At 39.3% G+C, this 22,077-nt stretch overlaps 1 protein-coding gene across 2 annotated transcripts in view; it reads right to left on the bottom strand.

The window, feature by feature from the left end:
• The window catches only part of LOC140492098 (pro-neuregulin-2, membrane-bound isoform-like), a 690,845-nt gene that overhangs the window by 81,426 nt on the left and 587,342 nt on the right, over window positions 1-22,077 (bottom strand). The window contains exon 1 of one of the 2 annotated variants that reach the window (XM_072590831.1): window positions 20,048-21,149. The exons of the other annotated variant lie outside the window; for it this stretch is intronic. Within the exon in view, the coding sequence (XP_072446932.1) occupies window positions 20,048-20,675 (628 nt within the window). The 5' untranslated portion in view covers window positions 20,676-21,149. Of the gene's footprint in view, window positions 1-20,047; window positions 21,150-22,077 lie in introns of those variants that run through there. 2 annotated transcript variants of the gene reach the window in all.

Raw genomic sequence — 22,077 nt, 5'->3', positions numbered from 1 at the left:
CATTCTGTTTCTCATTCCATTGTTATTACTTAACTTGCTGAGTATTTCTAACATTTTTTTGTTTCTCTCTTGGTGTTCTAGTGCTCTTAGAAGAGAGAATCGTTCTGCATTACTCTTGCTACTATGTCTGACCTTACAGCAAGGTTTATGAACAGCTTACTTTGAAACTAAATACTGCAAATAATATATCAATAATGTGTGAAGATTCATGAAAAAATGGTGCTTTATGGAAAATTTAAGGACAGTACAAAACCTATGCAGGTAGCTTAAAGTTCTTGACAATTAGTTTTTAAGAGATTTTGTCTCAAACATTTATTTCAGAAGTGCCTGTATGCTGTTAGATTTAGCACAAAATATGCAGAGATGTTGGCAATGGGAACACAGTGGTGTGTTAAAGTGTGTTGCACTGCGTGTAAGAAGGAAGTTGCTTTGACAAATGGACAAAACTTTACTTTGTTTGATTGACATCTTAGGTGTCGATGCAAGACTTTTTTCACTGATTTTTTTTTGGCAATGTCGCAATGTATATTTACACAAGATTAAGATGTGTCAAGTATTTTCAGTGTCTGTTATTGATTCTATAGTGATCCATATGTTTGACACTTCTACAGGACACTTTGTACTTTGAATGTCACCAGATGACAAAAGACATTTTGGAATCTTCTTAATTGTGACAGTAGCTTTTTTCATTTCGGAAACATTTCGCTTGGACAAATACTTCTCCTATTTGTAACAAAGCTTAAAGGCTGCCATTTGGATACATGGAAATTTACTGTTTCCCTACAGTTTGATGGAATACAATGACAACATGGCAACATGGCAAACCTGCAAAGAAGATTCAGTCAGATACTTACAAGGCCTTTGCAGAAGGATATAACAGTCAGTGTGATACAAACTTTTCGGGTTCAATAGGAATAGTAGAGATTAATTGAAAACCAAATTATTTCCTAATTATTTAAGATAGATTGTTTCACATAGAATTTTACAGAATAGAAGGAGGCTATTTGACCCATTGTATCTGTACCAGATCCTGAAAGAGTTATCCAACTCTCTCTATTCAGCCAGTATACACTATGGACTGAACAAATGAACCCTAAAGTAACAATGTTACATATAAAACTACACAAATAAAATTTACAAATTTTACTTTGAGAAAAGCCTGCTGATTTTACAAACTCCTTTGAAGTGTCAAACAAATAGGTCACTATAAAATCGATAACAGACACTTAAATTACTTTATATGCTTTAGTCTTGTGTACTATATTGACAAACAATATCACAGAAAAAAAATCTTACTCCAACAATTGAGATGTGAATCAAACAAAGTCAAGTTTTGTCCAATTGTCAAAGCAACTTCCTTCTCAGACACTGTGCAACACACTTCAACACACCACTGTGATCCCATGCCAACATTTCTGTCACAAGCCTATGTTCCAGTGAGCCTCAGCACAAGCTCAAAGATCATTTTCTGCTGGCAACCCAGCAACCTCTGGGACTCATTGATTTTGATAAAGATTAGAATCTGGCTCTAAAGTTATGTTTTATTACTCAGCCCCGCACCCAGTCCTGTTATGAAATGAGTTGCTTTTAGCACAGCCAATCCATTTTCCCTCACTCTGAGGCCTATTATCATAGTACATGGTTTGCTTGCAGTAGAGACTGTTGTCTCCCTCAGCTCTCATTATCACTTATTCAGGTTCTGGTCTGACTTGACCTGTCATCCAGAGTTCCCTTATTTACCTATTCCTTTCATCTCTCTTGGCTCCATCTCCACCTATCCATTCACCCCTCCCTGCATTGTAGCCTCCCTGCACAATCAACTCAACCTCCTCTTATAAATATTAGTTTTTCCTCAACAAATAAACAGAAGTTGCTGGAAAATCTCAACAGGTCTGACAGCATCTATGGAGAGAAGGCAGTGGTAACGTGTTAAGTTTAGTGAGCTTGCTTTTTGGGATTTTTTTCACCAACCTTTTCTAGCTGCTATCAGTTCTGATGAAGAGTCACTGAATTTGAAATGTGAACTCTGCTTTCTTCCCACAGTTGCCGCCAGACCTGCTGAGGTTTGCCAGAATTTCTGTTTTTGTTCCTACTTAGAAAGTCTCTTTGCATCTGGACATTTAACCAAGCATGGTATTGATCACTGTGGGCATCTACAAATGCAGTTTGCCAATTTGAAAATGACCCATTTATCTTGACTCCTTGTTTCCAATTAGCCAATCCTGCATTGATATTGGCATAACACCCTCAAAGCCATGAGTTCTTCTCTTGTGCAGTAACCTTTTTGTGGCACCTTCTCATATACCTTTCCTTTCAAAATCCAAATGTACCACATCTTAGAGTCATAGAGATACAGAGTCATACAGCACAGAAACAGACCTTTTGGTCCAATCAGTCCATGTCAAACATAATTCCAAACTAAACTAGTCCCACCTACCTGCTACTGGCCTCCATATTCCTCCCAAACCTTTCCTATTCATGTATCAATCCAAATGTATTTTATACATTGTATATGTACCCGTATCCATCACTTCCTGAGGAAGTTCACTCTACACACTCCAGTAACTCTATCCATCCGATATATCACATCCTCAAATGACTCTAATAAGTTTTTCAAACACAATTTTCCTTTAATAAAACCATATAGACTCTGCTAGATTGCATTATGACTTTCAAAATATGATGCTACTACCTCTTTAATTTTAGATTCTAGAATTTTCCCAATAACAATCATTAGGCTGGTACCTAGTTTCCTACTTTCTGTTTCATTCCTTTCTTGAGTAGGGGTATTACATTGGTAGATTCCTAATCCACTGGGATTTTTCCTGAATCTAGGGATTTTTTGGAAGAATACAGCCAAAGCATCAACTATCTCTGCAATTGTGTCTTTTAAGACCCTAGGATGAAGGTTATCATGTCCAAGAGATGTTTCAGCCTTTAGTCTCATTAAGTTCCCTGATATAATTTCTGAAGTGATTATGATTATTTTTAGTTTCACCTTTTTACCTTTCAATGTTCTACTTCAAGCATTTTGTGACTTCTGCTATAAATGTAGATACAAGATATTTACTTCAATTCTCCATCATTGCTTTGTTGCCCATTACTAATTTAAAAATCACACAACACCAGGTTATAGTTGAAAAGGTTTATTTGGAAGCACTAGCTTTCAGAGCACTGCTCCTTTATCATCTCCAAAAGCTAGTGCTTCCAAATAAACCAGTTGGATTATAACCAGTTGTATTGTGTGATTTTAACTTTGTCCACCCAGTCCAACACTGGCTCCTCTACATCATTATTTAATAGTCACACCTTCCAAGGGTTCAATGTTAATTTTAGCTACTCTCTTCCTTTATATCTGTCTAGATGCTTTGATTGCCTGCTTAATGTGGCTTGCTAATTTTGTTTCATACAATAATTTTTTCCTCTTTTTTTGTAAGTCATCCTTTATTGGTTTCTAAAATCTTCCCAATATTTAGGATACCACTAAGTTCCACAACAGTGCACACCTTTTCATTAAATTAGTTACCATTCTTAACTTCCTTAGTTAACCATAGATGGTACATTGTGCTAATGGTCAGATAGCTCTCCAAAGTTTTCATACAAGTTGGTCTTGTAGGAGTTGCTTTCTCTTGTTCAGTTCTCTTTTTCAGTATGATCTATTTTTTCAGCTCTTTTGATTTGCCAAGAGCACACTTTATTTACACTTCTCCCAGTGATTTGGCAAATAATTTTCAGTTTGTTTAGATTATTTAGATAGAAAGTTTCAGAGAAAGAAAAAAAATCATGAAACTATAAGCAAACATTTATAAACTGAATTCTGTAATAAAACATTGCTGCCAGAGAAAACACAGCCAAAAGCCCTTTAATTTTTAAAGAGTCTCAAGATCATAAGATTCCCTCAGACACATTCCAAATTGGGGAGTAAGCAGCCAACCAAGCTGAGTCCATGGGTTAAACAAATGAAAAGTTGTGCTATACTTGAAATTTGAATATGGTGTTGAAGAAAAAAAGCTAATCATGATTCGTTTAACTATTGCTTCTCCAGCTTGATCTGGGGTGGAGTGGGGGGGGGGACGGTGGGAGAGTGGTATTGTGGGGTTAGTCAGCAGAATTTTCTCATTCATATTTTCGCTCAAGCAAATTTTCCTCTTTCTTAAGTTGACCAGGATGCATGAAACCTTATGCTACCTTGGATTTTATTTTTTAACATTCGAAATGTCCAAGTAGCTTATTCAGCACAAACTAGCATCTCTGTTTTTTGATTTGTCTCTTCTGAGATCTCATTCCACTATATTCTGGTAAACAGAGCTCTAGTGTCAGTTTGTTAACATAACCTCTTAGCAACACAGAAACCTTCTTATCTTTCCTACAATGCTAACAAAAATTTTAATCTACTGTATTCACTTGCCAGTCTAATATTATTCACTTTTGTATGCTCGTATAGTTTCTGTACATTTTTATCTTGTACATCATAGAACCCCTATTAGAATTTAAAATGGGCATATCTCCCAATACAGGAAATGCTCCTGCTGCCCAATGATAAGGTCAGGATAACAGTTCCCAGCCACAACGTTTGCATCAACACTTCCAAACTGCCCATCATTTTTATCATTGCTCTTTGTGACCAATGAAACAAATGAAACAAATCAAATTTACTAGTTTCTATTCGAGATTCACTCTACCATTCCACTCTCCGATTTTCCCAATTCAAAATCCTTACTCTCCCCATTCAAGCATTTGTCATAGGCAGCAATATAAAACATGCAGTTCTAAGGGTGATATGCACCAATTTATCACAAGAAAGAACATTTCACCAGTTTGATTCTCGCACACATTCTGAGATTTAATGTATTTACATCTGTAAGCAACCCTGGAGCAAAGGTAGTTCCTGCCTGCATTCAAGAAACCCTTACTCATATGTATTGCATGCAGACACAAGTAAGTCACGCTGGTCTTTTACACAAGTGAAAGACTGCCTGGAGCTCAACATCACCTAGACATTGGGTTTATTCTATGGGAATAGGTTTCCCAATACAATCTCACAGCCATGTAAATTTTCAAATACCACACCCTATTATCAAGCACTCAATCATCATGAATATATCACTTCTTTTAAAAGCATTCCATAGTCAGTGAATTTGTAAGTTGCCCATACAACATTAACTAACTTCGGTTATTTTAAAGTACTTTCCTTCTTAGTACATGCTCAAATAATATTGAATTAAAAATCACAAAACACCAGGTTAATTTGGAAGTACTAACTTCAGAGGTGCTGTCTCTTCATCAAATGGTCAACCACCCGATGAAGAGGCAGCGACTCGAAAGGCTGGTACTTCCGAATGAACCTACTGGACTATAATCTGGTGTTGTGTGCATTTTAACTTTGTCCACCCCAGTCCAACACCGGCAACTCCAAATCATAAATAATATTGAAGTAGATAGGCAGGAGGCTGGAAGAACACAGCAAGCCAGGCAGCATCAGGAGATGCAGAAGTCGACATTTCAGATGTAACCCTTCTTCAGGAGTGTGGGGGGAGTGCAGATAAAGGGGGAGGCAGAGCTGCGGCTTGACTGAGTAGAGGGAACAAGGGACAGTATCTCTGTGGCAATAAAAGTGTTCCTTTAGTTCCGCAAAACAGACAAATAATAGAGACAGAATAAGCGGTGATTGCAGTTTCGAGAAAATATGCTAAAACAGCTAAACAAAACCACAAAATAATAAAATCTTATCTCAATACTGCACCAACAGTTGTTTTGATATATTTTATTATGCTAGATCCTACCTACAACAGCAAGTTTTAAGATCCCTATCCTCCACTGCTATAGGCCACAATCCCAGTATTTACAAGAAGACTGCACCTGTCAATGCTGGTGAAGGATGCCAGGTTAACATTGAGCCAGGGTATCTGGTTACCTCATGGGAGGCATTCACATCCCACTGACATCTTATAGAGTTCCTTTTCAGTGTTGTGGAAGAGGGACAATCCAGAAGCTTTAACAAATATTTCATGTTTATCTTCAGAACTTGTATCTACCTCATGGATCCCAGAGTGCTCATATGTTCCCTTATTGATTGGGAGAAAGTGAGGACTGCAGATGCTGGAGATCAGAGTCAAAAAGTGTGTTGCTGGAAAAGCACAGTAGGTCAGGCAGCATCCAAGGAACAGGAAAGTGGATGTTTTGGGCATAAGCCCTTCATTAGGAATGTAAATCCTGATGAAGGGCTTCTGCCCAAAATGTCAACTCTCCTGCTCCTTGGATGCTGCCTGGCCTGTTGTGCTTTTCCAGTGCCAGACTTTTTGTTCCCTTATAGTGGCAGCATTGTGGCTCAGTGATTAGCACTGCTGCCTCACAATGCCAGGGACCGGGTTCAATTCCAGCCTTGGGTGACTGTCTGTGAGGAGTTTGCACATTCTCTTCATGTCTGTGTGGAATTCCTCCAGGTGCTCCAGCTTCCTCACAACATCCAAAAGGTGTGCAGGTCAAGTGAATTGGCCATGCTACATTACCCATAGTGTAGCATAGGTGCACTGTTTCCACAATGTAAGGATTCTATGATAGATGGCAGTACATACATGTCTTATCTGTTTTGCATGATGGCCTTTAATAGAACTAGGTCTCAAGGCCCTGTAAAGTGGGATTGATTCGTTAACAACATGTTCTTTCCTAATACACTCCCCTTGATAAGGGTGTGTACAGATTGCATCCTTTGCAGTCTCCCAATAGAAACCAGGATCTCTGAGCATTAACAAGGAAGGCAATGGCCTAGTGGTGTTATCCAGAAACTAAAGATAATGCTCTGAGGATTCAGGTTTTAAACACACTGGCAGATGTTGAAATGTGCATTTAAGAAAAAATATCTAGAATTCAAAATCTACTGAATTCCTGCATTATATAATTCCTGAATTAAAGGCAGGAATAGATCATGTGGATCCTCTGACTTACTCTGCTATACGATCAGATAGTGACTGATCTGATTACTTCATATTTATGCCTACCCCCTTGCTTATAAGAATCTAAATAACTCTGCCTTAAAAGTATTCAAAGACTCTGCTTATACTGCCTTTTGACGAAGAATGTTCTGTGACACCTTACACAAAAGGTGTTTGAAGGTGTTTGAAGGTGAAATCAGGGGTTGAACTTTCAGCAATTCCTGAAGACAAGAACAGAGGCTGGGTGATGCCCTGAAAATCTCAGACTTGGAAAGATGTTGGTTTTAAGGTTCTGATGTTCCAGTACCTGCAGTAATTATTAAAGTGAGGGAGAGTGAGACGGGGTTCCTGCTCTCACTCTTATTAAGGCCAGTTATATCTGTTAAGAAACTCATTTACAACTTGTGGGAGGGGGAGGATAGCATATTTGAAAGAGTGGAAACTGTTGGTCTTCGAACAGATGAGGGGAGACAAGGAAAGGGCGGAGAGGTAGTCATGGCTGCCCCAGGGTCTCACCTAGGTCCCACAGGAGAGAGAGAGAGAGAGAGAGAGAGAGTGTCAGTGGAGCAAAGAAGACTGGAGTGTTGGTAAGACCCTTGACACGGGCATACCTGATATGGAGATGGTTACTCAGCACCTAAATTTAGAGCAAGGACGAGGTTGACAAGGACTCCTGGATGGCCACTGTCCATAAGGGAGACTCCAACCAGGAACCGAGACATGACTGCAAGATCTTGAGTCCAAAATGAAGGGGAATGCCCTTTATAGAAAAGACAGATCCCTGACATCAAAAGGGTATAGGATAGGCAAGAAGATCAGGGAAGCAATAGAAATCATAGTCCAGGCTAATAACGATCTTCAATCCAAGCCACCAACAAGCCTCAAACAATTCCAGGAGACATAAAATATCAACTGAACCCTTTAGTGGAGTCTCAGGCAGAGGCAGAAGACCAATCACACCTGCTCAGCAGGACAATCATCAAGGAGGTCAGTGGGTGTTTGAAGATGCAATTCCACTGCCAGCACCCATCGGTGGTACCCTCCAATAATGTCTTGCCAAAGTTTCAGTCACTGAAATGGTCAATGGTCTGCTGCACTCTCCAAAACATTACTCTCTGGAAAGCTATGGACCACGAGTGCCTAGTTCACTGGGGAGGAGCAAGAGGAGGGTGAATTGGAGCAAACGAACATGAATTGAGAGTTGTCCATACTACATGATAAGGTGCCTCCTCCTATCACCCTTTTGGAATAGGGAATCCCCCCCTCTTCCTCCTGGCTTCTGACATTAGATCCAGGTCAGTGTTGAAGAATTAAGGAGTTGATCTACTCCAGGTGCTCAACCTCTGTTTCTTCCCCTCTTGGTTCGGTAGAAGGTTCGACTCAAATTGCAGATCTCTCCCTCAGAGTAACCAGTCATTTAATTGGTGGCTGCCAAGGGGAGTCGACATGAGATAAATGATCCACATAAATTCCCACCTCCACTGGTTCTAAGTGGACAGAAAACCAGACTCCGTATTAATTAAGGGCTCATATTTTTAGTAAGTTTCCCATTAAAAGCAGGTTCATAATCAAAAAACAGACAAGCATCAATGGTGAAAGTTATAGGTCTAGGATCCTACAGTCTACCTCAGATGGTAGCCACCTCTATGGCATTGCTGTTGGCAAAAACAGTGAATGTTCACTGAACTTGAAAGGTCAAACTGTGGCCATGCAACCTCTGGATTCAAAATGTACATCTTGTAGAAGCAGGTACTCACCTTGGAATGGTACTGGAGAAAATGGATAAAGTTGTCACATCGTCTGCTGTTTGCTTTCTTGCAAATCAGTGGAAATACTGATAGGTTTCCCGTGCTGCAGCAGGCACAAGATATGGTGTCCTTTTCCAAGATTTCAGTCGTCTACTTCCTCACCAGCGTCTGTTCTAAAAATAGTGCTGTCCTCAAAACAGTGCTGAGGCCAGAACATTAGCATGGCCAGACTACCCAAGAGCTGCTGCATCACTACAATCTGCAGCTACTATCAACAAGCATCTCACACATTCCCACAGGAGCAACATCTTGAAACCACAGGGGGAGAAACACAAACGAACGTCAGAGTTTGGAATCAACTTTTAAAAGAAAGTACAATAAATGAACATTTAACCCCATAGACATGTTGCATTGGAGGCAGTTGAGATAAGATTCACAAGGTTGATGAATCACAGAAACCCCACTGTGGACATAGAAGCCATTCGACCCATCGAGTCTGCACTGTCCCTCCAAAGAGTATTCCACCCAGTCCCAGCCCCCTACACTATCCCTGTAACCCTGCATTTCCCATGCTAATCCACCTAGCCTGCCAGTCCCTGGATAATTTGGGGCAACTTAGTATGGTCAATCAACCTAGCCTGCACATCTTCAGAGTGGGAGGAAACTGCAGCACCTGGAGGAAACCTATGTAGACACAGGGAGAACATGTAAACTCAACACAGATTGTCACCCAAGGCTGGAATCAAACCTGGGTCCCTAGTGCTGTGCGGCAGCAGTGTTAACTGCTGAGTCAGTGTGCTACTTAGTGGGGAGGTTGGCTTTTGACAGAATGCCTGCTGTCACTTGCTATTCTCTTCAATAAGATTCTAGCTGAACTGATTCTGGTCTTTACTCCATTTTCCTAACAAATCCAATGATCCTTGATTCCCTTGAGTTCAAAAATGTACATCTAATTTTTGCATAGTCAATAATCTAGCCTCCACTTTACTCTGGGTAAAGAAATCCAAAGATTAATGGCCCTTCTGAGGGAAGAAACATCACCCTCACAAATGGGAGTATGCTTATTTTAGAAACATTCAGTTAAGCCCCTCAAAGTATTATATATTTCAATGAGATCACTTTTCATTGTTGTAAAGCCCAATGAATGTTGACTGAGCTTGCTCAGCCTTCTCTCAAAAGATAATTGGTTTATTCCTGTTTTAAATGTTCCTCTTGGCTCCTAAATCTTCTGAGAGCTATCGGAGTCTGTGGGACTTGTGTTATTCTTTCAGGGATCCTGTGTTTCACTGCTAAGGCCAAAACTGAATGGCTTGCTAGTCTATTGCAGAGGTCAGTTAAGCTTTCACATGCAGGCCTGGCCAGTTAAGAAACATACAATCTATGATTTTTTTTTAATTTGTTCTTGAAATGAGGGGGTGACTGGGTAGAGCAGCTTTTATTGCCCATCCCTAAATGCCAGAGAGCAGTTAAGATTCAACCACATTGCTGTGGGTCTGGAGTTTTCTTTCTTAAAGGGCTTTAATGAACCCGATGGGCTATTCCAACAATTAGTTATGATTTCATGGTCATCATAAGACTCTTCAATCCAGAGATTTAAAAAAAAAATTTCAAACTCCATTATCTACTGTGGCAAGATTTGAAATGGGACCCTCTGAACTTTCCCCAGTTCTCTGGATTAATCGTTTAGTGATAATACCACTAGGCCATTACCTCCCCCTAAGGGAAATGCTAGCTTTATATTTCATATTTAGCTACATTTAAATTTCACCAGCTCCCAGACTGGGACTTTAATATGTGAATACAGGACATTGACCTGAACCTCTAGATTACCACTATACTACCACCTCCACCGCATTAACGTCCTGTTCATTAAGAAGCCAGCAACTGCTGCATACATCTCAGTTCTCCCATTCTGTTTGTTGGCACTTGTTTGACAATGTTGTACTAGGTTGCTTTGGCAACAAAACCCTTGCTAACCTGTTTGATGGAGCATTACACTGCAGACTGAGAGAGCTTGGCAAAGACTTCTGCAGTGAAACCTTATGGGCACTGATGATTGTTGCCAGGGCCATTGATCCAGCTGCTGCTCCTCACCAATATCTAAGAAAGTGTTATGGCCCATCGATCCTGTGATTGAGTAAGGTCTTCAATAGCCAGAGCCCTCTCCTCCTATGTTCCAAAACAAACACCTGCTATTTTTTCTGGCTTTTCAGGTTGCTTCTGTTCCACTGACTGGTTATCTGTCCAAAGAAAATTGGAGCAAAAGTCAGGGTCATAAGAGGAGAGTGTTCAATGAGCTGAAGTATGGGGATAATAATCAGAAGGAAATACAAATTTCACAATAGTCTATGAAATGTTACATTGACAATAGTGCAAAAATTCTAATTCTGCACAATTCTGGTGCATTTTGGTGAGAACACTTTACATTTAGCTTTCAATCATGCCAGTCAAGATTTGCAGAGTTAAAAATCACACAACACCTGGTTATAGTCCAACAGGTTTAATTGGAAGCACTAGCTTCCTGAGGGCTGCTCCTTCATCAGGTGGTTGTGTGTGGTCCGAAAGCTAGTGCTTCCAATTAAACCTGTTGGACTATAACTTGGTGTTGTGCAATTTTTAACTTTGTACACCCCAGTCCAACACCAGCATCTCCAAATCAAGATTTGCAGTGTAGGTTAGTTATTGGGTGACTTTAAACTCACGCAATTAAAATAACATTAGATTTTTTAAATCCTGCACAAATTTATATTTGAATTCATTCATGGGGCATGATTGTACTTGATCTGTCAGTCCCAAACTTAAAATGGCAGTCAGTGTGTTTCTAGCTACTGGATTAGTGGTGCTGGAAGAGCACAACAGTTCAGGTAGCATCCAACGAGCAGCGAAATCGACGTTTCGGGCAAAAGCCCTTCATGATGAAGGGCTTTTGCCCGAAACGTCGATTTCGCTGCTCGTTGGATGCTGCCTGAACTGCTGTGCTCTTCCGGCACCACTAATCCAGTATTTGGTTTCCAGCATCTGCAGTTATTGTTTTTACTTCAGTGTGTTTCTAGCTGCCAGGTTTCCAGGGCTCTGTCACTGCTGACTAAAGAAGGGTTATACGTGAAACATTGATTTCTCCACCTTCTTACATTGCCTGGCTTGTTGTGTTCCTCGAGCCTCCTGTTTGTCTTCTCTGGATTCCAGCATCTGCAGTTTTTTTGTCTCTGACTCAACTAGTTCCTGTCAATCAGACTGGGTTAAATTCTAGCTCTGGGTGCTTGAAGTGGGATACAATAATACCTCACTTTTAATGATTCCTAAAAGTAATCGTCTGTGTAACTACACAGTCAGAGTGAAAAATATGCTTGCCAACAATGATGAATTAAATAAAAGTTGGAGTATATCTTACTTGATTATTACAGATTGCGTATGGCACAGAAATAAAATTTACTGTTAGTTTATTGAAATGGAATTTCTCTGACTGCTATTGATTATACATTCATCAGAAATCACACAACAAATACCAGGCAATTGTTTGTTGTCTATTAACCATTCATCCCTAGGGTGGTACTATGTAACAGTTAGTCACAAAGAGAGTTTAGTGAATCTGATGAAACATATTTTTGAGGTTGAAGTTGTGGTTGACAGGCATACCTGCAGATCAATTAACGTACATTGTCACATCATAACATTCCTTTCAGCAGAGATATTTAACTAAAGAGTTGAGTCATCATATTCCCACTGAATCTTACATTTTACAATTTATAGCAGCATGAGCACTTACTTCAACAGTGAGGATGGCTTTACCAACTCTCTGCAGAAATGCAAAGCATTAGTTGTGCATTTCTGTCACTCAAGATTGAGCAGTCCAAACCAAACTGCACACAAAGGAATATTTCATGATATTCAAAGAAATTCAAATGAATTATTTTGACCAGACTAAGTTCAGAAGATGAATTATTTATCAAACAATAAGGAGTGGTTGAATATGTAGCTTAGTTCAGACCGCAACGAGAAATGTTTTTGCCCAGGATGCCATTTCTTTATTCCTTTTCAGCATTTCATTCAGACAGAACCACAAGGGTTCAACCACAGTGTCCTGTTGGTCTGGAATTGAATTTCTGGTCAATTGCTAAAAGCTTTTATTTCCAGCTCTGGAAGATTGCCCATTTCTACTAATAAGCTGCTAATACTTTCAGCTATATCTCTGTCATCTCAGGCTTTCACAAACATTTTTCTTCCTAATTTTCTCAGATCTATCGTACACAACTTCTAATTCATTGAGAACTCTAGAAATTGTAAACAATTCTGCATAAATTCGCACCCACTCCTTTCCATTGTCTTCCATAAATTTTATGCACCCTATTCCCCAGTTTATAGATTTGAGATCCTTTACTTGATCTTGTGACCTTATTTCCTCATTCCATTCTAGGTCTATAAGCCTGTCTAGGCCTACATCATATCTCATTCCCTCTATTCTTTAGGCAGGTCTGAGCCAAGTTTCCAACATTGTTCTACTATTAGTAAAGTGTTAAATACTAAATACCTAGGCATTGGGATTTTTAGCATAAAGCGTTTTTGTTCTGATGTCTACCTCTGTCACATCTTGGAATTCTTTGACTATTTTTCAACAGAAAAGATATGGAAAAAGTAATTCAATATGTTGAATTTAAAAACAGAAGGTATTTATGACAGTTAAGTTGCTAATGACTTATTTTCTTGACATAGGCTATAAATAACAAGCAATTAATTAGCCAATGCTGGTAATTGATTAGGATCTCATGACCATTGTACTACCTTTGATTGTGTTCTATAGCTCTGAGGGATAGACAAAATGTACAAACAAAAGGCAATCAAGTAGCATTTTTGTCAGAGACAGCTGCAGGGCTCAGAGTAAGCAGCGTGATGGTTAGAATGCAGAGTAGGTATTTTGTATAAATCAAGCTAAACAACTGCAGATGAGGATAAGCGCAGCATGGTTTTATTTTGTGTTGTCATGCAAAGATAAATGGTAGGTTGGTTACTCTGTACTTTCACTTTACTATAAAATTAATCCATTGAAAGATTTAATTTGATCATTTGGTCCATCAGTCTTTTGAGGATTTTTAAAGACACACGTAAAATCCAGTCCAGATGCTATTGTTTCACCTCTAGCTTTGACAATCAAATAAATAGATGTGAAACAACATAAGGCAATGATTATAAAATGAAGACGGTGTGCTAATGAAAGTGATTGCTGTTACTGAATCCTCCAAGGTACCTATAGCATTCCTGAATTCTTTTTAAAGCATTTTCAAAAGTTGCTTCTTTGACCATACTTTCATTTTGTCTTCCATCTCCAGGTTGGTGTCCTCCACTCCTCATGTTTATATTCTATCCCAGACATTATCCCTGCTCATTATTGTATAGATGCCTTAATGCCTCATATCAAAAAAAAACTGTCATCCTCATTTTTAAGTCACTTCATACCTTCCTCACTGTTGCATCTTTCAGCTAGCAATATCCTCACAAACTCTCTGAACCTTTGGGTCTTTTTTTGCAAACTTGTCTCTTTGTTAACATTCATTATTAGTGTGTTGAACTTCCTCGGCCCCATGCTCTCAGAAACCTTCCCCAAACCCATCTACCTGTTCCTTCTCTTTAACTCCCTTCTTGAAGTTGATCTTCATCCCTCCAATTATTTCAATTTTGACTGGTGTTTATTTGTTGCTGACATGCTCAATAAAGCATCTTGATATATTCTACTAAATATAGGAACTCTCATAACAAAGTTCCTCGCTTACTAAATAGCATTCAGTCAATATTGCCTTTAACTCATTTGTTACAGTAAAGATTTAATTTGAAATGTTGTTTTGATTCAGATAGTCACAAGGAATTCAAGCATATTTTTAAAAGTTATTACTCTCCTCAGGAATCATAACAAATGACAATCAGTCTTGTATTGCAATTGTTAATTAATAATATTCCTACATTAATTTGTTCTTGCAATTTGTGTTTTTCTTGCTTCCACCATCAGATTTGGACTACATGGCTAAGATTTCTGAACTTCATACATTTTCAAGCATCAAAATTGGTTTCACGTCTGTACCACATTTGTAATAACAGCCATCTTATCAGCATTGTCCACTTTAAGAAAACCTTTCCTGGCTTGCCATGCAGTTGGGGTTCTGGAATGATGGTGGCTACAAAAAAAAATCACTGCTGGGCCATCAGTCTTTTCTGTGAGAAGACCGCAGAGGACTGAGCAGGAGGAATGGCAGGGAGACAAGGTAATATCATCTTTTTCAAAGGGCCCGCTGTCACTGCATCATTCCCAGCATTTTTACAGACATCAGGCTCCAGAAGATTACCATTCAGTAGTAAGCCTCTGAGCAGGGAATACATTTTACTGCCAGTACACATTAAAAAGCTTTCACTTCACCACAATCTCCTATTGTGCAAGATGCCTTTGCTGATTTTCAAGTGTACTGACATAGTTTGTGGTTGAGGCTAGGAGAGCGGAGTGATGCTGGCAAAAACAGCAAAAGTGGCTGTAAATTGATACTTTAAGTATCTTAATAGGATTTGTGCCACAGACATGCAGACCTCCTGCTGTGGACCCAGCCCTCCTCCAGTGAAAGCACATGGGGAGGTGAGAATACATCAGCCATGTGTCCCAACAGATTTCTTTGCAATCATTCCATCACAACAGCCACTGAATTCTTCCATAGGTAGAAATATACATTTGTGCAAACTGGAAAATCTGCAGCTTAAAGTGATAAATCTGTCAAAGAAAAAGCTGCTACAAATTGGCATTGATAAGTTCACCATGAGCATAGCAAAAGCAAATTAATTAAAATGAATTACAAAACCAAGTTCCCTCGAACAGGGTAAATTGTCCACAAAGTTCCAACTTGCTCTTTAACATCCTGTGTTGTCATTTCAGCTGTGTGGGAAACCAGATCTTCTACCCTGACATCAGCCTGAGGGAGCTGGCTAAAATTGCAACAGAGAAATAAACAGGAGAGGGTGCCATCAGGAAAATGTACTCCTGGCCTTGGCAAGGATCAACAGGAGGAAAGACCTGAGGATATCAGTTAGATTCTGTAGACCCAAGGGATGTTGTTCTGAAACTTTAAGAAGCGAGTTGTTGTTTGCATGAGGAGCTGGATTCGACTCCTGTTGGCATGATTGTGGAGAATATTGAGTGTCAGCATGATTCTATCACTGACATATTGGTTGTGTTTGCCTCTACAGTTGAGAGGTGTTACAAAGAGCATCAGCCTCCAGGATGGGAGGGGGGACAGCAAAAGTGGGAATCTGGAGAACCACATTTTGTTTTGGGCACTGAAACTCGATTGGCTTTGAAAGGGATATGGGAATTTAAAGTAGTAAGTAATGAGGGCATTCCCTTACAGTTAGAAGATGGAAGGGTGAACTAACTGAGTTGTTTAAAATGACAAAAGGGCACAAAAATTCACCAAAGATCTTTAGACACCAATGACCACTCCCATTTAGAAGGACAAGGGCAGCTTGGAAACACTGTCACCTGCAAGTTCTCCTACAAGTCACTCATTATCCAGACATGGAAAAAAATTGCTGTTCCCTAAGTATCACTGGGACAAAATCTGGGAATTTCCTCCCAAACAGAATTGTGCCTTCCACTTAAAGTGTACAAACTGCAGTGGTTTAAAAAGGCAGCTCACCATCATTTTCTCAAGTTCAATGAGGAATGGGCAATTAATGCTGGCCCAGCCAACGATGCCCATATCCCATGAGCAAAGAAAATGAAATTGCAGAGCAAAAGTGAACAATATCAAAATCAGAATTTGGTCATGACCAGTAAAATCGGGAAACTTATTTTACACAGTGATGGGCAATAAATTCTGTGCTACTCGGTTACACCCTCATCCCATGAATAAATGAAAACAAGATTCATATAGTACAGAAGGAGGCTGCTCAGTTTCGTGACATCTGCACCAGTTCTTTTGATAATCAACTGGCATATACCTTGGGGTAAAGCTTTGTTTGCTCCAGTTCAAAAACCAATCATTAAATTCAAGCCTCTGTTTCCTATCGCTTTGCCAGATCCCAATTTTGAATCCATGCTGTGAATAACACTTCAATTCCACAAGCTTGAATTTTGCTGACAAGTGTCATGTGTGGAAACCCAGTCAAATTCGAGAATTGTTAAAGTATGGAAAGAAGCCTTTTGGCCCATTGTGTCTGTGTCAGCTTTCTGTTAGAGCAGTTTACCTAGTGCCACTCTCACCTTCATCTGGTAGTCTTTTCCTTTAAAAGGTAACAATTTGAATGCCTCAAATTCAACTTGCCCCTGCCATGCTTCATGCCAAATCCTCAATCACTATGTACAAATGTTTTTCCTCATATTGCCTTTGTTTCTTCTACCAATTACCTCAAATCCGTGATATGCATTTTTGATCCTCCTACTAATGGGAACAATTTGTCTCTCTCCACTTGGTCCAGATCCCTAAGATTTTAAATATTTCTATCAAATCTCCTCTCAATGATCACTTCTTTGAGGTGAACAGTCTGAACTTCTCCAATCTATGTAACTGATGTTCCTTTTACATTGGAACAATTCTTACAAATTTTTTCTACACTCTCTCTAATTCCTTCATATCTTCCCTATGCTTAAAATTTATGCACGTAAATTCATGACAAAAATTGTGAATTAAAGCCATGTTGCTAATCAATAATTCTGTTACAACCAATGTTCCTCCACCTTGAACACATCCACGGTCACATTGCAGCTCAAGGACTCCACAGAAGATTTTGTTCCATGTTAAATACCATGTGTGTGCAACTGTACAATTATATTTAAAAGCAGTGTGCCCAAAGAAGCGGTCTGTGCACAATTACACAATTTTATAGGGAACGTTGGATATAACTCTAGGGGATGATGGTAACAAGGTAGGTTGCAAACAGAAGTTTGACTTTCATCTCAGATTAGCCTAGCCATTTTAAACATTGTTCTACTTGTATGTCAGTGGTCTCACACCCCTGTATTATAGTTTCCCAAAGGCTCTGCTTGGACCTTTTGGTCTGTCTTATTGCGGGGTCCCTGAAATCTGTTGTATAAGTGCAAGTGTTTCTTTTCTATCACTGCCTCCAAACACTCACTCCCTGCCATCCCCCCACCCCCATCCTTACAAAACAGCAGAACAGCAAACTAAGAAAACCCTGACAAGTCCAGCAGAACTTTTTCAAGCAGGTGCAACTTTACAGCTCGGATGACAGACCACAGATTCATAATTAGTCATGGAACGCTGCAACTAAAATAGTGGTGTATTTCGTCTTCTTTTGTAGTAAATCTCACTTCTAATTTTTTACACCTGCAGAGGATTAATTGCTTTCACTTGCTGAACCAGGATAGAAAGTTGGTCAAGATTGTGTCTGAGCTGAAAATGTGTTGCTGGAAAAGCACAGCAGGTCAGGCAGCATCCAAGGAGCAGGAGAATCGACGTTTCGGGCATGAGCCCTTCTTTGGGAATGAGGAAGGGCTCATGCCCGAAACGTCGATTCTCCTGCTCCTTGGATGCTGCCTGACCTGCTGCGCTTTTCTAGCAACACATTTTCAGCTCTGATCTCCAGCATCTGCAGTCCTCACTTTCTCCTACAAGATGGTGTCTGAGGAAATATGTACAAAGTTATCCAACCAACTGAGGGGTGTAAGGCCGATATCAATGAGAATTGATGAGGCCAATTAACCTTCCTTGATATGGCTCCAATTTAAGCAGTTAACAATCTACTCAAGCAATAAGTGTTACAACAGAGACAGTATATCTTTGTCCAAAATGGATCCTATGACTACCAGAGCAACATTCTCACATTTTCCATTCTAATTGTATGATTTCCAGAACATTATTACCAAGTAATGGATAGAAGATGAAATAAGAGTGATTTAGAACAAAAGCTAGTGAAATTTCTTTTTCCTCTACTGTTGTTGAATTATCACACTGTTGGTGCAACACTCAATCCTGAATGACCAGGATCACAGAATCCCTACATTGTGGAAACAGGCCATTCCTCCAATTAACTGTTTAGGAGATTGGAGCCATTCCTCTCTGTGGCAACAGTTTGACAATAAGCTTGTGTGCTCAAAATCTTTGGATCCCTTATTTGTGTTAAACCTAAGGCCTTTGATTTTCACCTTGGTAACATAACCAACCTCATCCTTGTCCCAGATCATCTGCTGCTGAAACCGTCATTCACATCTTTGCTACTTTTCATCTCAATAATTCCAATGCATTCTGGCAGGTCTTATGCAATCTACCCACCATAGACTTAGAAGTCATCCTCAACTTGTGTCTTTACTTACAGTAAATTCTATTTCCCATCACCTCTGTGCTCACTGCCTTATGCTGGCCCTTGAACAAGCAACATCTAGACTTTAAAGTTGAACTTCTACTTATGATCTTGTCCCTCCCAGTGTCAATAATCCCCTCCAGCACCACTCTGACATATCTACATTCTTCTATTTCTGGGCTCCCCTGCATCTCTGACTTTAGGTGCTGTGTCACTGGTAGAGAGGCAGAGATGTTCTGACAGGAAATTCAGGCCCAGGCAGTTGAAGGCACAACCTAGGCTGCAGACTAAGATTTCAGTCCTTAACAAAAAGCCTGAATACTCTATCTTTGCTTTGTTTGTCTTTCTCTATTGTATCCAAATAACATTCAAGTAAATTTTAACTACTTCATTAAGTTGTCTATTTTTTGCCATTATTGTTACAGGTAGATTAGAAAATAGCAGTTCAATGACTGATTTGTGTATTTAGCAGAATGTTGGCCATTCCTTTAAAAGTTCTCAAAATGTGGATATTTACTTTCTTTTTCTGCACTCAGTGTTAGAATGAACTGCACAATCTCTACTTCTCTAAGTGACCCAAGTGCCCTTTTGTCTACATGCTGATGAAGAACAGATTCTACTCAGCACTTTTTTAAAAATTCTGCTTTCGTGATTGGCTTGTGTAATCTATTAATTCTGACATTTTCCCTAATCTAAATGTTTACTTATCTTCAAATTCATTGTATTTTTAAAAGTTAAACACTAATGAAGTAAAACACATCTGGCACTTTGACATTTTGAAAAATTCACGACAATATTAGAAATGTTCTGAACCAAGGTCTGGGTAACGAGCCAGTGTATGAAAAGATTAGGAATTCCTCAGAAAATGCAACATTATCTGCACTGGATCACAACTAACTTAATACAGTTTTCAGTACCAACACTAACTTAAACCAGAAATTACCTTCCATACATAAAGCATCAGCCATAATTGATTTTACATTGCATAAAAAAACTTATGGAACATGTATTACAAATAAATTGTGGTTTAAGGATAGGCAATGATTCTCAATGTAGACCATAGAGGGGATTACTTACTGAATTCCTGTGTTGTAATCACATTGTGTTCTGCAGTGGATAAGGATTGCGTTGAAATCTCTTTCACAGTAGACAACAATAACTTTGTAGTTGATGACACAGCAGAAGAAGGAAAATTAGAAAAGCTGAAGTTGTAGGAACGTTTGAAGGAGGAATTTGAAGTGGGCATGGCTTGCAGCACATCTAAGGAAGTTGTAGCCTGCTTCTCAGTCTCAAAAACTGATCTTTCCGAGGTCACTTCAATTAAAGGCAGAGGTGACGTCTTAGTGATGTATGTGCTGGTCGAACTCTGTGAGATCCCTTTTAGATCAAGTACATTTGGAAGATCACTCTCATATTTTCTGGTTGCAAGAAATAATTTTGCACCAGCAATGCACAATATCAGGCAAATAAAACATGCCAGTACCAAAATTATACAGATCTTGTCAGAATTTATATACTTTTGCACATGGCTCCTCCCTGTGCAGACGCAACAAAAATAATCAACCTTAGCTTCTGCTGGGCTTGGATTATCTCCATTGAGTTGGCTTTCAGGTTCCTCATCCTCACCTAAGGCATCAATAGGGGTGGAAGCAGAAAGGCAGTGCATAGGTGGTGTCAAGGAATAAGCAGACTCATTTTGAGCCATCGCCAATGTCTCAGAATAGAAATTAAATCCAGTAGATCAGAAGGTATTATCACAGGAACACTAGGGGAAACTACATCATTTTTACCAGCATCTATGTTTTCCACTTCATCCAGGAAAATAAACAGAAGTTGTCAAAAATGCATAACATAATGCAGTTTCTTTGTTTCTTTCTTCTAACATAATGGAGTTAGTGGAAACAAGAATCAATATTGCTTTTAAATTGTACTATTTCTTACCACAAGATAAAATATTGTAGTTCCCTTTGCTGAGAACACTGCTTGCTCTTACTTGATATGCACAACTCACAAGAAATCCCTGGCATCTGCAGATGAACAAGGTCTCTGAACACCTCAGCTGTCAGTTGTATTAAAATCTAATCAGTTACACAGGCAAGTGTATCCTCCAATCAAAAGCTACTTGCAATCGAAATACTCCAGTCAAAGCCGCACAACAGCTATATACATTCTTTAAACAGCATACCGTCATAATAGGGTAGAAGGAAAACCATCCAATATATCTTCTAGGTGAGCAAGGATGAGCAATCGATTAGGCTAGTAGAAAGAGTCGCATATGGAGAGCTGCTGGTAAACTGACAAGGCAGCACATGACACTGCTCTGGGGAATAACAATCACAGTGTGTTTCTCCATGAGGAATACCAAACATAATTTATGCACATGCTGATCAGATTTCAGTCAATTACTATGAACAAAGAAATACAAGCGTCTTAGAATAAAATGTATCACGGCTCCTGGGTTATGGGAAAATCTACAGGTATTTGATCATTAATACAGCTATTACTTTTGCTTCTAATCCAAAGACAATACAGCTGAAATCCCATGTGCGATTTTCTATTTGCACTGTTGCCCACAGGCAGCCATCAATCCACCAGGCTCCAATACAACCTTCCAGTCCGTAAAACTGTGTAACTAGCCTGCTGTGGATATGTGGGGGTGGGGTGGGGAGGATTTTACCTCTGTTGCAGCAGCTGTTAGCTGATGTCTATTATGATGAATATGTTCCAGAAGACCACCACTGCAAAGTAATTGGTGTGAAGTTTGCCATGGAGCCCCAGAGAAAGTGCAGTTTATCAGGCTGAATCCAGTAATGCAACAGCTCATTCATCAGATCCCTCAAATAATTATGTAGTATTAAAGGTTGAGGACAAGCAAACGACATATCAAAATAGCTGCTTCAACACAATAATTTGCAATAATTGTATGGCTCCTTTGGTAAGCATATAGAAAATAAATATCAAAACACTAAGGGTACAAAATTTTACAACAAATGCTCGGCCGACTAACATAGCAGTAATGAGAAGTAATACTGCATTGAGTTCTCTTTCAATAACCTGTTTGAAGATCGTTCAACAAATTTCCCCAGTGTAGGGGAGTTCAAAACTAG

Source organism: Chiloscyllium punctatum, chromosome 20, assembly GCF_047496795.1.
Source record: "Chiloscyllium punctatum isolate Juve2018m chromosome 20, sChiPun1.3, whole genome shotgun sequence".
Lineage (NCBI taxonomy): Eukaryota > Metazoa > Chordata > Chondrichthyes > Orectolobiformes > Hemiscylliidae > Chiloscyllium > Chiloscyllium punctatum.
The sequence above is the reverse complement of the archived record's forward strand: the minus strand, read 5'-3'. Positions and strand labels throughout refer to the sequence as shown.